Raw genomic sequence first — 14723 nt, 5'->3', positions numbered from 1 at the left:
GATTCAGAAGGAGATGATTGAAAATCAGAAGAGGGAAATAGAACTGCGACAGAAGCAACATGAAGAAAATCTCTTGGCCACGCAGAAGAATCAAGAAATTAGGCTCATGGAATCAGAGGCTCAGCTACTAAACGCAGAGGCAGGGATTATGTCCATGGACCTAGATAAGCTGGCACCTCATATTCGTGCCTACTACACTGGCATGCAGAAGCCTATAATGGAACGTCGTGGATTTGGGGGTTCATCAGAAAATTGAGAAGACAAATGATGTCTCATTTGTGTTTGTAACTTGTGAACTATGTTCATGGACCATTTGATCGTAATATTTGTGTGTAGACCGTTGTTTGTGAACAATTTGTTTCTAATATTTGTTTGTGAACAATGTGACAGCTATGTGGCAGATTAATTACTTTTCTAGGAATATGGCTACTAAATTCCAGTTGCTTGACAAAATACAGTTGGGTGACAAAATACAACTTCCCATGCTGTAACGTTATAGTCCAGCTACTACCAGTTGTGCTGACACTACCATCACCACCTAATCCACACCTATGCTACTACAACATTATAGTTTAGCTGCAACCAAAAGCCCGAACTCAAGCTGGACTTGTGCAACAATATTTCCCTTCCTCTCAGTGCCCATGCATCCTTGCAAAGGGTCCACTTGAAGTACCATACAACTCCTAAATGTGCTCGACAAGATCATTACGCAGACTTGCGCTTTGTTTCCTTGCTCTTGATGACACTGTATGCATCAACTAGCTGGGCTATAGCAGGGACGTTCCTGTTTTGGTTGATTGGAGGGTTGGCTGCTCCTGGCCACTCGGAGTTATGAAGCTGTGCCACATCCTTCCCTCTCTCATCTACAATGATCATGTTGTGGAGTATAACACAAGCCCGAACTATTGAATTGAGATCCCTCGGATTCCACAATCGAGCTGGGCTATGTAAAATCTTCCATTTCGCCCGCATCACACCAAAGGTTCTCTCCAGATCTTTCCTGCAAGACTCTTGTCTCCTTGCATAAACGCTGTGCTTCTTACTAACAGGAGCACTAATACTCTTGACCAATGTAGCCTAGTCAGGGTATATCTCATCTGCTAGGTAGTAGCCCACCGAATAGATGTTACCATTCACAGTGAATTCAACTTCAGAGGCATTGCCATTGGCAAGATCATCAAAGACAGGTGATCGATGCAGGACATTGATATCATTGTGAGACCTAGGGAGCCCAAAGAAGGCGTGCCATATCCTCAAGTCTTCTGAAGCAACAGCCTCTAGAATCATTGTAGGCTTGCCCTTATGTCCCTTGTAGACGCCATGCCAACCACTTGGGCAATTAGCCCACTCCCAATGCATGCAGTCGATGCTTCCAATCATGCCAGGGAACCCTCGCGCTGCATTCGATCTCATCGTCTCTTCAATTTCATGTTGTCTTGGTGATCGTAAGTACTCTTCATGATACACAGAGATCACCGTTTTCACAAATACCTTCACACATTTAAGTACCATGCTTTCCCCCATCATGAGTACATCATCAACTGCATCTGCTGCTTGTCCATACGCAAGGACTCTCATTGCTGTTGTGCACTTGTGAATGGGAGAAAAACCCTTTGCTCCAGCTGCATTCCGTCGCTGCTTGAAGAAAGAGTTTGCCCGTTGTGAGTTCATCAACAATGCACAGGAAAAGAGGCTTCCTCATTCGGTACCTGCCACAGAATCATTCGACACTCCCTAATAAGTAAGAATTCAACTTCAGGGGCACAAAACCATATCAATTATATGATATCAATACAGAAACCAAAAGCAACCCAATACCTTCGGCGAAATTGATCATCATCGAATATTGATTCTTCATCAAAATACTTCAGCATCAAAAGGCGCTCTGCAGCCGCCCGGTCATGCTTGTATATCTTGTGACCAAAGACAGACCCTCCCCAACGACGTTTCCTACCCATGGATGCTATGATTGCTGCAGCTTGGAGGTCTTCCTCCTCACTTTCCCCTCCCGATGAACCAAACATGGACTTGCTCAAATACCTCCAAGCCATAGCTATTAATCGTATAGAAACCAAATCATTAACTCTAGTATACATCGTGCAACCGAGCGATTCCACATCTAGTTCTTCGCATAAATCAAATGCATACCGTTCTGGTGCTAGTCTCCCGGCTGTGATGATGTGCGGGACGACGTCGGCGACTGCGGCTCTCCGGCCGACGGTGTCGACGATGCACGGAAAGACCCAGCCCCGCCAGGTTCCCGCGCGGTAGCAATGCCCGCGCCAACACCAGGCGCCGCGGTAAATGCGTCCGAGCGCGGGAAAATACACTTGCCCCTGGTAAAAGCCCGCCAACCAACCGTCTCCCTCGTTTGCCTCTCCATTTGCGTCTTCCGTTGGAGTGCATAATATTTGCATGCTGCTATCCACGAACACAGAGAAGGCATTCGTACAAATGCATACTCAAATATGCATTCCATTGTTGGAGAAAGCCTGAAACATTCAGACGGACAAAAGACAAAACAGTGTTATCTGACGTGGTACAAACTTATATTACTATAATTTAATACCAAGACGACGAAGAGTCATTTTGTTCCAGCCAAGCAATCTCATACTATAAATAAATAGGCACCCAGTAGTCGAAGGGTCATTTTGTTCCAGCAAAACAAACTCAGTATCACAGGTCACAAAAGCACTCTCAACTGAATCTAACTGGTAAGTTTTTATTGCTTTTCCTTTTACATATGTAACTACTATTAGCAAACGTGTGGATCTACTTGACAACCTCCTTCATTTATCACCGGGCTAAATGCCATCTTAATCCAGTGTTGTTGCTTGTCCGTGCCCTCACTGATGCTTCTTCATATTTCTCATACATATATTTAGAGTTTTCGAAACACCACGTGAACTATCATTCCAAAGAGAAAGAGGAACCAGCCCACCTGAACCATACAGTTATCTCAAACAATTGGTTGATAAGTGTCTCAAATCCTGAATTCCTGATCTGCTCCCTGCTATCAGACAACAACAACAACAACAACATAGCCTTTTTTTCCCAAGCAAGTTGGGGTAGGCTAGAGATGAAACCCGAAAGAAATAAGTTCAAAGTTCAGGCACATTGATAGCTAGTCTCCAAGCGCTCCTATCCTCCCTGCTATCAGACACCAAAAAAAAATCATTACCCTAGTATTACTTGACAGTAGCACATAAACCAAAAGCATCCCTGAACCACAACTAATTCAAACACTCTGAACTAAGCACCTCATGATTAGGCCATATTTAGAATTAATTCAATTCATTAAGATATGATGTAACCAAAAATACTATCTAACATATTTTCTTTGCAGATGGCAGCTAATATGCTTACAGAGTTAAATCCTCATGGACTGAATTGGAACATACGTGTTTGCATATCAAGGCTGTGGGAATTCTGTGACAAGAATGGACAAATCAAACATCAAGATTTGGTCATCATAGATGAAAAGGTATGTTTCATATTTATTAGTTCACTATTTAACTTCTTCCACTACTGTTAATATCATTTTATAACACTAACCATTTCCGATCACAGAGCAATGCCATGTATGTTGAAATACCACAAGAAGATATTCCATATCTAAAACCTCATCTACAAGAAGGAAAGATAGTTGACATCAAAAGATTCTTAGTTCAGAGAGCAAAAAGCATCTACAAAGTGGTGGAAGCACCTTACATGATAAAGTTGACTCAAAGATCAATCATCACTCCAGTAGTTCCAGAACCACCAAATTTTCCAAAATATGTCTACAACTTGACCCAATTCTCAGAGCTCCCCCAGCATGTCAACCTTACTGATAGGTTCCTAGGTAACATATTCCTACTATAACTATATTTTTTAATTCCAAAATATATGCATGATCATAATTCTATATGCATTCTATACAGACATCATTGGCTATGTCACAGCTGTGTCTAATGTTGCAAAAGTCCAATATGGATATGGCAAGCTACAAACAAAACGGACTATTATCCTTAAGGACGACAAGTAAGTTATGTACATTGATAATTTTTCACATGAATATTGCAATCAAGTTCAACAACAATAATGCATCTTTTCCTGTCCTAAAAACTTATGCTAGAGGCAACTCAATTGAAATATCTCTATGGGGTCCAAGGGCAATTGAATTTGATGCGGAAACAGTTTATGCAAATGGGCAAGAAACTGCAGTTATTGTTATCTTTGTTGGAACATTAGCAAAGACTATAAAAACTGAAAAAGGCGACAAAGTGATCCTAACTGGAAATTCTGCTTGCCGATGGTACATCAATGAAGACATTCCAGCAATCAACGAATTCTATTCAAAGTAAGAATTTACCACTCCGTACAATATATATGCACCATACATAAAGATAGATTAGTATAATTATATTAATTACCATTACAGGCTTTTGCAAATAGAGGATGAGATAGAGCCAGTACAAGCAATGCAGCTACAAGGGGATGATGAGAACGCGCAACATATCGAAAAGAAGACCCTGCTACAATTAAAGGAACAAGTTGATCCAATTGATCATAAGGTATATAAAGAAAATATGTGACCCAATGTATTCTTATTTCGATGGCCTGTCAATGAGCACATATTTTCTTTTATGAGCATGCAATAAACCAGAAATAGATAAATTTATGACATCTTATCAATATACAACATATGGACCTTCTATAATTCACAAATTAAAATTGAGGTCTCTTAAGCCAATCTATTCTATGAATAATGTACACTTCAACTGTTACATTCTAATGCTAAGTTTTAATCTTTGTACCTTCCTTTCTACAGAACCATAAATTTGAGTCCACCATCGTGATTACAAGGCTAGCTCCAAATCAAGGATGGTGGTACCGTGCATGTAAATCATGCCACTCAAAGACTTTTCTCCATGGTTCAAATTATAAATGCACAAATGACAACTGTGTATGCACTGAAGCAATGCCAAGGTACACACATTACTAACATATTTCCCACTTATTCAAGTCTCTTTCTTTCATAGACAAAAAACAATTGAGTACTAATTTATTCTTTAAATAGGTATAAACTTTGTGTTATGGGCAGTGATAACACACATGAACTTGAATTCGTTCTCTTCGACAAAAAAGCAGAACTGATTGGGAAACCAGTAGAAAAAATTGATCAATATGTACGGCAAAAATGATACTCCTGTCGAAATCGCTGCTTTGATTGGACAAAAGTACACGTTCATTGTCAAGATTTCCTCAAAAAAAAGTTTTGCCAGCAAGGATCCATCATTTGAAGTTCTTTATATAACACACCAGTTTGGCAAAGAAACAACTATCACAAGCTCCGGCAAACAAGAACAAAGCAGTACTATATTGCTTTCAACTAATCAACTCCAAGGCATGTACCACCACTGGTTCCAATCAAATACAAAACTGATACAAAACAGGTACACACAAACAAGTGACTTCTTCCTTATGATTCTTAGTTTTTGTTTCCAAAAAAAAATATTGCACTTGCTTATAGTATATTTAATGCCAACATATAGGATGCAATTCCAGTGGTACAAAAGTCTGAAACAGATATTGACCCCATGGAAATAGAAACTACCGGGTATGCATTCTTATTTCTTTGCTACTGTATGGACTAACCTATGCATATACATGAATTTAACTAAATTACTTTTCAATGATCATTGAAGTTTCAGTGAACAAGATAGCCACAAGAACAAAAGGGATCAACCAACCGATGGTGACAATAATAGTGATGAGGACTATAAATCTACAAAAGGACATATTTCCAAAGGCAAAAAAGCAAAACTATAAGTAAGACTCCTTCATTCTTTCTACTAATATTTTTACAAACTATAGTATTAAATCCTTATTGCTGTATAAGAAATCCTATGCATCTTCTCATGACGACTGCTAATTAACCAACACTGATTCAAACACCAAATATAAAAATGCACAATGTACTGTAAGAGACTTCTTCTGTACCCTAAACTATCCAATTGGACTATTGTTTAACTATCATTATCTATTGCATACAGGTACCTGCTCGAGGAGCACAACGATGGATCTTTTAAGAAAAAGAAGAGCATTCCTTGAATCCGGGTAGAAGGAGACTTTTGTGGAATTCCTTTTGGACAGGAAACCTACTAATATATACTTTCCATAGCATTCTGAATATGCAGTATATCTTTTGTAATCGTTAATCTGCATACACTTCTTTCATGCCTACTACTATATAATGCAATTCAACTTTCCATCAAATGTCACTACCTCATTGTGAGCACCATAAGTTAATTATTGCAGTGCTATAAGTAAATAGTTAATTATTGCAATGACATATTTTTCACAAAATATGAACCAGTTCCTCGATCCTCACCTCACCTTCGTCCACACTTCACTACCTCGTTGCTCTGCTCAGTCCGGCCATGAGCCCATGACCCCTCCCTTCTGCACACAGTGCCTTCTGGCCTATAGCGCGTCCGCGGCGCGATGGATCCCCGACGCCCGCAGCCACGGCCGCCGGCGGAGGCGCCGAGCAGACGAACAAGCGCCCTGGCCGTCAAGCTGCTATACGCCAACACGCGCGCAGCGCGGGGAGGAACCCCCGCAGGCGCCGTTCGCCGAGGCACCGAGCGGCCGAACGAGTGTCCTGGCCAGGAATCCCCTGCACACTACGGCGCGCATCGGCCGGATCGGCTCAGCTCGCACGCGGCGCAGTGGAGCCCCTACGCCCGCCGCCGTCTGCCGAGGCGCCGAGTGGGTGGAGCCGGCGCCCTTCCCGCGAAGCACCTGCGTAGTATGGTGCGCATAGAGCATAGCGATCCAGATCGCCTGTCTCGATCTGTCGATGGCCTTGCGGCATGGAAGAAAATGAAGATACTAGCTGGAAGACGCAGACTCTGCCGAAGAGGATAGCGCATATTATTCTATGCGGTTACTTTTACTGACCTTATCGTTTCGCTGTTAGCCTCATTAATATTGCACAACAACTACCAGAAGGCAGCAGCACCAGCATACACACGCACAATTTGTTGTCTGCCTCCAACACAATTTTTAACTTGCTTTATCGCTGGCTGCCTGCTCTACTACCAAAAAACAAAAGTATAGGAACTGCAAGTCAACCATAATGCTCCTTCCATGGCGTTTCAAATTATAATTCGTTTGATATTTTCAACAGCAAGTTTGACCGCTCCTCTTACTCAAAAAAACTTGTGCAAACATAGTAAATTTAAATAACTTTTAAAGAACTTTTATTGATAAAATAAGCCACAACAAAAAAGTGAAATTTTACACAAAATTTTGAATAAAATGAATGGTCATAATTGGTGTCGAAAAAATCAAACAACCTATAATTTAGAATTCAGATATATATATATATGCAAAATACAAAATTTAATAGCACCGCACGGGTCATGGGTGTGCCGTTGCCAATTTTCTAGTTTACTCTAGGGTAAAGTCCATTTTTGACCATCCAACTTTTGCCTCGGTCTGGTTTTAGCCATTGAACTCTAAAACCGGGTATCTTCGGCCACTCAACTATGAAAACCGTTCATTTTTTACCATCAGACTGTTTTGGGGGCCGGTTTCGCTGACGTGGACGCCACATGGCAGTGGGGCCCACTTGTCAGCACTATCTCCCTCTCCTCTCTATTTTCTCCTCTGCTCCCTCCCGCCGGCGCTCCGCACCCTCCCCTGCTCGCTCCCACCGGCAAGCCGCGGGGCCACGCCGCCCCCTCCCCTGCTCCCTCCTGCCGACGCTGGTTGCGCCGCCCCCTCCCTGCTTCCTCCACGCACGACATGGCGTGCGGCGGCCATGGAGCTTGGGCTCACCGGTGACGGCGAGGGCGGCGGCTGGGTGGCTAAAGGCGCCAGCTAGGGAGCTTCAGCAAGGCTGGGTGCATCATGTGCGCCCCGTCGGCGTCCAGGCACAAGGTCTGCAGGTGGCCGGCAACGAGCTCGGCGGCTCATCCATGGCGGCCGCGGTGGGTGGATGGCGGCTCAGCACATGGCCGGCCGGGATGAGTCAGGGACGAGGTTGGGGAGGCCATGAGCGAGTAATTGGAAGAGGGCGAGGTGGTTTAGGCGAATTTGGCCGGAGGGCGGCGGGGTGCGATTGTGGCGGCGGCGGCGCTCGCATGCGTGTGCTCGACGGGGTGAGGCGACGAGGCTTGCTCCCCCACCTCCGAGTACGGGCCGGAGCAGGGCGCTGCCACGGCAGCAGGCGGCGGCCGACAGCAGGCGCGTCGCGGTCTCGCTCCGGCTCCGCACGGGCAGTGGCGGCGCAACCTTCTTCCCCACCGCCGGCCGCCCTCAATTCGTCGTCTCCGGTGAGGCTCCCTTCAATTCCGTGCGCAAGGAGCTTACCTGTCCTCTCCTCGACCGATTCCGGTCCTCACCCGGTCGATTCCCCTTCCGCAGGTCCTCCTCGACGAAGCTCCATCGCACCGCCGCCGGATGTCGTCGCCCCGCCTCCTCGCCGCGGCTCCCCACGCTGCGCTTTGGCCGGTGAGCTTCGCCGCGCCCTTGGCCAGCTGGTGCGCGCGCGCGCCCGACCTCCACTTGACTCCTGGCCGCCTACCCCCGCGGCTAGCCGGCGGGAGCGAGCAGGGGAGGGTGCGGAGCGCCGGCGGGAGGGAGCATAGGAGAGGGAGAGGAGAAAAGAGAGAGGAGAGGGAGATGGTGCTGACAAGTGGGCCCCACTGCCACGTGGCGTCCACATCAGCAAAACCGGCCCCAAAATAGCCCGATGGTAAAAAATGAACGGTTTTCATAGTTGAGTGGCTGAAGATACCCGGTTTTAGAGTTCAATGGCTAAAACCAGACCGAGGCAAGAGTTGGATGGTCAAAAATGGACTTTACCCTTTACTCTAGTAGTCTTGTAGCACCAACCGCGAATCAGTTTCGCACCATTAATCTTGTTTTGAACAAGGACCTCAATATTTTCAATATGTGCGTGTATCAGTACATGTTAAATAAATAATAAATCTTGTAGATAGAAAAGATAGGGAAGATAGAAAACACCATATTCCATTTGGATGAAAAGCTAACTCGAGAGCGATGACATATGCTGTATCTTGGGACAAGATGATGAATGATGAATATATTCATGGTTCAGTTTGAAAATGGATTGGAACCAGATGACCAGAAGTTTCATGTGAAGGATAATTAATGTTCTAAATAACTTGAATTTGAAATCAGAGTACAGTTTCAAATGGAAGTCATACTATATTCACAGTTATATTGAGTTGGACAGAGAATGATTTGAGGTGGGACTATTCTAGAAAGGAAGTTTTTTTTTGAAAAATTACGGGCGCACCGCTATCCTAAAAAGGAAGATAACATACAGTGTTTTTCTTTCACACCAAATCAGCGTCATCCATCCGCTACCAGCCAGCCAGCAGTATTTTTTTCTCATACTAAATCAGCACCGACCACCAGCAATAGCACAACGAACAGAGTGACTCATAGCCAACTAGTCATATGTAACATGACTCCCTTAGCTTTTCAAACTTCACATTGGCATGAGTGGTTAGGCAGAACCTTTTACACTTTTAAGGAGCATCTTTTGCCTGCCGGGTCACAAACTCGTTCAATTGCAAAACACAAAGACCTCGTTGGTCATGAGCCGGAACCCACATCAAATTCACACGCCGCGCCAACTCCACCGGCCACCGACCACCGGGTGGGAAGCCACACGGACCCAACCCATCGTCGCGACGAACAAAACCGACGCGCTGGGGGCACAGGCGCACAGCAGCGCACCCGGCACCCCCCCTCCCGGCTGTGTGGCTCACCTTCCCCTCTTCCCCACACCACCACCACCACCACCGCGGCGCCCCCCGCACTCGAATGTGTCGAGGCTGACCTCCCCGCCGCCGCCCGCACCCGCGATGCCCGCGCCGACCGCCGAGCCGGCGCTCCCGGCCGCCTTCCTCTGCGTCCCGTCCCCGCTCCTCTCCGCGCCCCTCCCCGGCGCCGCCGCCGCCTCCCCCGCGCCCTGCCCCCGCCATGCCTCCTTCCTCCCGCGCCCGCGCGGCGGGCCGCCCCGCGCGCTCTCCGCCGCCGTGTCCGCCCCGGGCCCCGCGTCCTCCGCCGCGTCGCGCATCCACCGGATGTGGGGCGAGTTCGCGCGGTTCGTGCGCCTGCACGGGAACCAAATCGCGCCGCTCGGGTTCGCGTCCCTCGGGCTGGGCGGCGGCGGAGGGGGTAACGCCGGCAGTGGGGGAGGAGGAGGAGGAGGAGGAGGGAGCGGAGGGGATGTGGATGGGGTAGGCGAGGTGGAGGAGGCCGCGGCGCGGGCCGAGGCCCCCAAGAAGGTGCTGATTCTGATGAGCGACACGGGCGGCGGGCACCGAGCCTCCGCCGAGGCCATCAAGGCCGCCTTCATCCAGGAGTTCGGCGACGACTACCAGGTGCGGTTGCACTGCTATTTTCTGCGTTGATAATTTACATATAATTCATGTTGCTCTCTAGGCTCCGCGTTCCATTATAGTAGCAGTGTTGCACTATATTCTTAATATTATCACCACATTATAAGTTGTACAATGTATTATTCAATTCAGTATTGCTTGAATTATCACGTTATAAGCTGTAAGAACTTGAATGGAGCAATTGATTGGTGAATTGATTTTGCTGTCGTCTGTTTGGCATTTAATAAGGTTGCCCTACCCTGTTAGGTCAATGTGCTCACATCACTGATTGTGATTAAATGGTTTCCCACGGTGTTGTCTGGGTTCCTGATGCTTAGCATAATACTCTGTTGGCGTTGTCCTTTCAGTGGAGAAGAAGGATATCCTTTTGTTTGCTTATGTTAGTGCATTGGTACCACCGAGTCACCTATCTATGTTGGAATGATAAAAATAGTCAGTACTGATATGACACATATGGTTTAGCTTAACTGTAGTGCTGCCTTTGCTGTATACAGTAGAATGGGTAGTTTAGGCAGTTGGAACTTCTCCACTTGTGGTGCACGTGTCATTCTGTATTGGCTTAATTCTTAGATGTAGAATAATAGAGGTACAGATTTATGTCTTGTTGAGGACTTTTGTCAACATTAATAACTAATATTTATAGGTTTTGTTATTCATAATAAAGGAACTTTGTTGCAGGTATTTGTCACTGATTTATGGACCGACCACACTCCGTGGCCCTTCAACCAACTGCCTAGGAGCTACAGTTTTTTGGTGAAACATGGACCCTTGTGGAAGATGACATACTATGGTACTGCACCGCGTGTAGTTCATCAGCCACATTTTGCTGCAACATCCACATTCATAGCAAGGTTACTAGTTACATCACAAACAGTTCTATTTTACATTATGGAAGGGTCTCCACAGTTTTCTCGTTACACTCATGAATTAGTAGGCTTGTACATTCTGTAATTCAAGAAGGTACATTGTTTTCATATAATTGTACTTAATACCACAGTGCTTACTGCTTACACTTGAAGATGCTTTCCTTGTGTGGTTGCACTGAGTAACTGCTACGTGATGTAGATCAGGAAAATTTGTTATGTACCTTTATTTTCTATTTCTAATCTTTCCCTTCTATATATTTCTTTTATCTGCTTGAGTGTTTTTACCCCAAATTTCCTGCCTCATTTCTAGACTCAAGCAAAAATGTATATGCCTGCAGTTTTTGACCTGTATTGCCCATTATGAACTTTGCTGTTCTCTTACTAAAAAGCGTCTGAAGAACAATGATAGCCATGAAGAAGAATGATGATCCCTTTCGATATTCCAGATTATATTTATATCCTAGGACCTTTGTTCTATGAGTGCCTTTGATGCTTTGAATCAGGTGCATGTGATTTTTAAATCCTAGTTGAGAATGTAGACCATGATTGCCTTGTGTAAGTTGTGTCGTACTGTTAACTAGCTCTTGCTTCTTCTTTTCAATAAGATAGCTATATAATTTTGAAATTGCCATATTTTTCTGCAGGGAGGTTGCAAAAGGTCTAATGAAGTACCAACCGGATGTAATTATCAGTGTACATCCTTTAATGCAACATGTGCCCCTCCGAATTCTAAGATCCAAAGGTCTCTTGGATAAGATCCCATTCACTACAGTTATCACAGATCTCAGCACTTGTCACCCAACATGGTATGCTGACTTCAATGTTGCATGAATCAACATCATTTTTTTTTAGTTTCTTACCAAAATGTGGCATACACTCTTACAAAGAAATAGTTATTCTTTTTGTTGTCCCTTAGGTTCCATAAGCTTGTCACTAGATGTTACTGCCCGTCAACTGAGGTGGAAAAGAGAGCACTAAAAGCTGGACTGAAGCCCTCGCAGATTAAAGTATATGGCCTTCCTGTCCGGCCCTCTTTTGTCAAACCTGTTCGACCAAAGGTACACAATTTCTTCAGCTAGTTACAATGTTGCATCCTACTGTTTTATGAATTTTTCTTATCTTGAGAAGTTACAGGCTGTAGTATCTTTTGTTATCTTCTTTAATAGGATGAACTGCGAAGAGAGTTAGGCATGGATGAAGATCTGCCTGCTGTTCTGTTAATGGGTGGGGGTGAAGGGATGGGTCCTATTGAGGCCACTGCTAAAGCGCTTGGTGATACTCTGTATGATGAAATCCTAGGCGAACCCACTGGTCAGATACTTGTGATTTGTGGGCGTAATAAGAAGCTGGCTAATCGATTGCAGTCAATAAATTGGAAAGTTCCAGTTCAGGTACTTCCCTAAAAGTTGATTTGTAACATCCAATTATTTTAACATTATGACGGCTGCCTTTCCAGTTTCTTGATGTTGCCCTTTCCTCAGCAAGAGCATTTTTATCCAACCTTTCTAACTGCATGATAGTTTTAATGAACTTAAGCCAAACCACATTATTTATTGGCAAGTAGCAATTGCATATTATGAACTTAGAATACATGAACATGTTCTGTTTAGTGTGGCCAAAATTATATGCATAGGTTTAGCTGAAAATATGTCTCTTAACTAAAAGTGTCTCTTGTATTTTAGAGTTCAGACCTTCATCAAGTCATACTATACCCAGATTTATTTAATCCTTGTTTTCTATTTAAAATCTTAGGTGAAAGGTTTTGTTACAAAAATGGAAGAATGTATGGGTGCTTGTGATTGTATCATTACAAAGGTATGCCTTACATTAGCATCTCATGCTCAAATCAAGCACTTTGTATTTAAATACATGATACAACTTTCATGATTGGTGGCGATGTGATAATACATAATTTATGTCGAATTGTAGGCAGGGCCTGGTACAATTGCAGAGGCGATGATCCGTGGATTACCAATTATTCTAAATGATTATATTGCTGGGCAGGTATTTTCTTTAGCATCCATTGTAGGGTCTGGTTGGTACCGTTTTCTTTTCATGGTGCTGATCTGTATTGTTGTTACCATGTGTCGTTTTGGCATTTGGCTGTCCGTAAATATAGGCCATCATAATAACATTGAATTGCCTGGGTCATCGACTCATTTCTGTGCTTTTTTTTTTGAGAATTCATTTCTATGTTAAATATCTTGTGAAGTGGTTAGTTAAAGTCACTTAAATAGCAGAATGCCGCACTGTCATTGATTCCTGTACTACCAAGCGCAAGCTTAGCTCCAAATCATGGCCTATGTTCTTTTTATGGATAAATATCCAAAGTTTACTTGCCCATCAAAGATTATCATCTGTTTGCTTCATTCTTGTGCATAAGCATATTCACAGGTATAAGCAAGCAATAAGCTTGTAAGCTTATACCCTTGGAAGGCTCTTACGGCAGGGTTCAAGGAAAACACTGAAAGCCAATCTATGTTCTGTTGAGACCAGTCAAATTAAGCACATTGGTTTTCTACAAAAGGGCTAATTCAGGACATCGTTTATCATTATCATTAGGCAGCTATGATAATTAGTTACAATGTTACTTCTTGGACATAACCCAAGTGGCAAAGCCTCAAATCTAAAAGAGAACCCTGAAATCCAAGGTTCAGGAAATGGAAAACTTTAGTTTGCGCTAATTGCCGGAGATCTTTCTTTATTGGTTATAGGGGATAGGATCCATCTGTGGGTAGGAATCTTCCCTTTTCTTTTGCCCCGCATCCAACTTGCTAAACCATGCAATGTCACTTATTTCTGTATGCGGCATCAAATGTTTATTTTTTATTTCTTTTCCCAGTTGGCGAGGTATTTTATTGTGCCAAGAGTGTCAAATATATTACCAACCTAATACATCATCTCAATAAGCATATGATCATTAATATTTTGTTAAGTATCATATCTCTTTTCACTAAAATAATTTATTTAGTCAACAGGAAGCTGGCAATGTTCCTTACGTTGTTGAAAATGGATGCGGGAAGTTCTCGAAATCTCCAAAACAGAATGCAAAGATAGTAGCCGACTGGTTTGGCCCAAAGTCAGATGAATTCAGAGTTATGTCCCAAAATTGCCTCAAACTAGCTCGACCGGATGCCGTATTCAAAATCGTCCATGACCTGCACGAGCTGGTCAGGCAAAAATGTTTTGTACCCCAGTACGCATGTGCAACATAGAGGCTGATTCTTCCATTTTAGTTTGCATTTTTTTCTCTCTCCCATGCGGCACTAGTTATAGCTGATTGTGAGGTCTGGAAATATTGATTGATTTCAAATGTCTCCATGAGAGAAATGAAATTGTTTGAGCGCTCTAGTTTTGTTCCCCCTCTCAGTTCACTCGTGTGTTCAGATCAGAAGTGTTGTGAAATGTGAGCGCAATGGTTCTGGAG

General features: G+C 44.0%; 1 protein-coding gene and 1 long non-coding RNA gene across 4 annotated transcripts; one reads left to right on the top strand and one right to left on the bottom strand.

Moving 5' to 3' along the window:
* Positions 1–2587: 2587 nt before the first annotated feature.
* LOC120695690 lies at positions 2588–6928 on the bottom strand. Of its 2 annotated transcripts, none has more exons than XR_005683799.1 (2): positions 3367–6928; positions 2588–3013 (listed from the first exon to the last, which is right to left on the bottom strand). It is a non-coding gene; the product is annotated as an uncharacterized LOC120695690 (long non-coding RNA). The 2 variants fall into 2 exon arrangements; XR_005683798.1 differs by having other exon boundaries at positions 2588–3010.
* A 2845-nt stretch (positions 6929–9773) lies between these two features.
* On the top strand, positions 9774–14657 carry LOC120695685 (probable monogalactosyldiacylglycerol synthase 1, chloroplastic). Of its 2 annotated transcripts, none has more exons than XM_039978908.1 (8): positions 9774–10412; positions 11109–11281; positions 11941–12102; positions 12213–12354; positions 12463–12687; positions 13049–13111; positions 13226–13300; positions 14268–14657. In XM_039978908.1, the coding sequence occupies exons 1-8, from the start codon at positions 9891–9893 to the stop codon at positions 14301–14303; spliced, it is 1398 nt and encodes a 465-aa protein (XP_039834842.1). In that variant the 5' UTR covers positions 9774–9890; the 3' UTR covers positions 14304–14657. The 2 variants fall into 2 exon arrangements, with proteins under 2 accessions (XP_039834842.1, XP_039834840.1); XM_039978906.1 differs by having other exon boundaries at positions 9776–10412; positions 14275–14656.
* Positions 14658–14723: the final 66 nt, after the last annotated feature.

Source organism: Panicum virgatum, chromosome 2K (genome assembly GCF_016808335.1).
Source record: "Panicum virgatum strain AP13 chromosome 2K, P.virgatum_v5, whole genome shotgun sequence".
NCBI lineage: Eukaryota > Viridiplantae > Streptophyta > Magnoliopsida > Poales > Poaceae > Panicum > Panicum virgatum.
Note: the sequence above shows the minus strand (reverse complement) of the source record. Positions and strands in the feature narration are given on the sequence as shown.

What these genes read in the sequence shown, in the direction of transcription:
- LOC120695685 (XM_039978906.1), top strand. Translation starts at nt 9,891, where the DNA reads ATGCCCGCGCCGACCGCCGAGCCGGCGCTCCCGGCCGCCTTCCTCTGC. An exon ending in AGTTCGGCGACGACTACCAG is followed by an intron (nt 10,413 to 11,108) that starts GTGCGGTTGCAC and finishes ACTTTGTTGCAG; the next exon opens with GTATTTGTCACTGATTTATG. An exon ending in TCAAACCTGTTCGACCAAAG is followed by an intron (nt 12,355 to 12,462) that starts GTACACAATTTC and finishes CTTCTTTAATAG; the next exon opens with GATGAACTGCGAAGAGAGTT.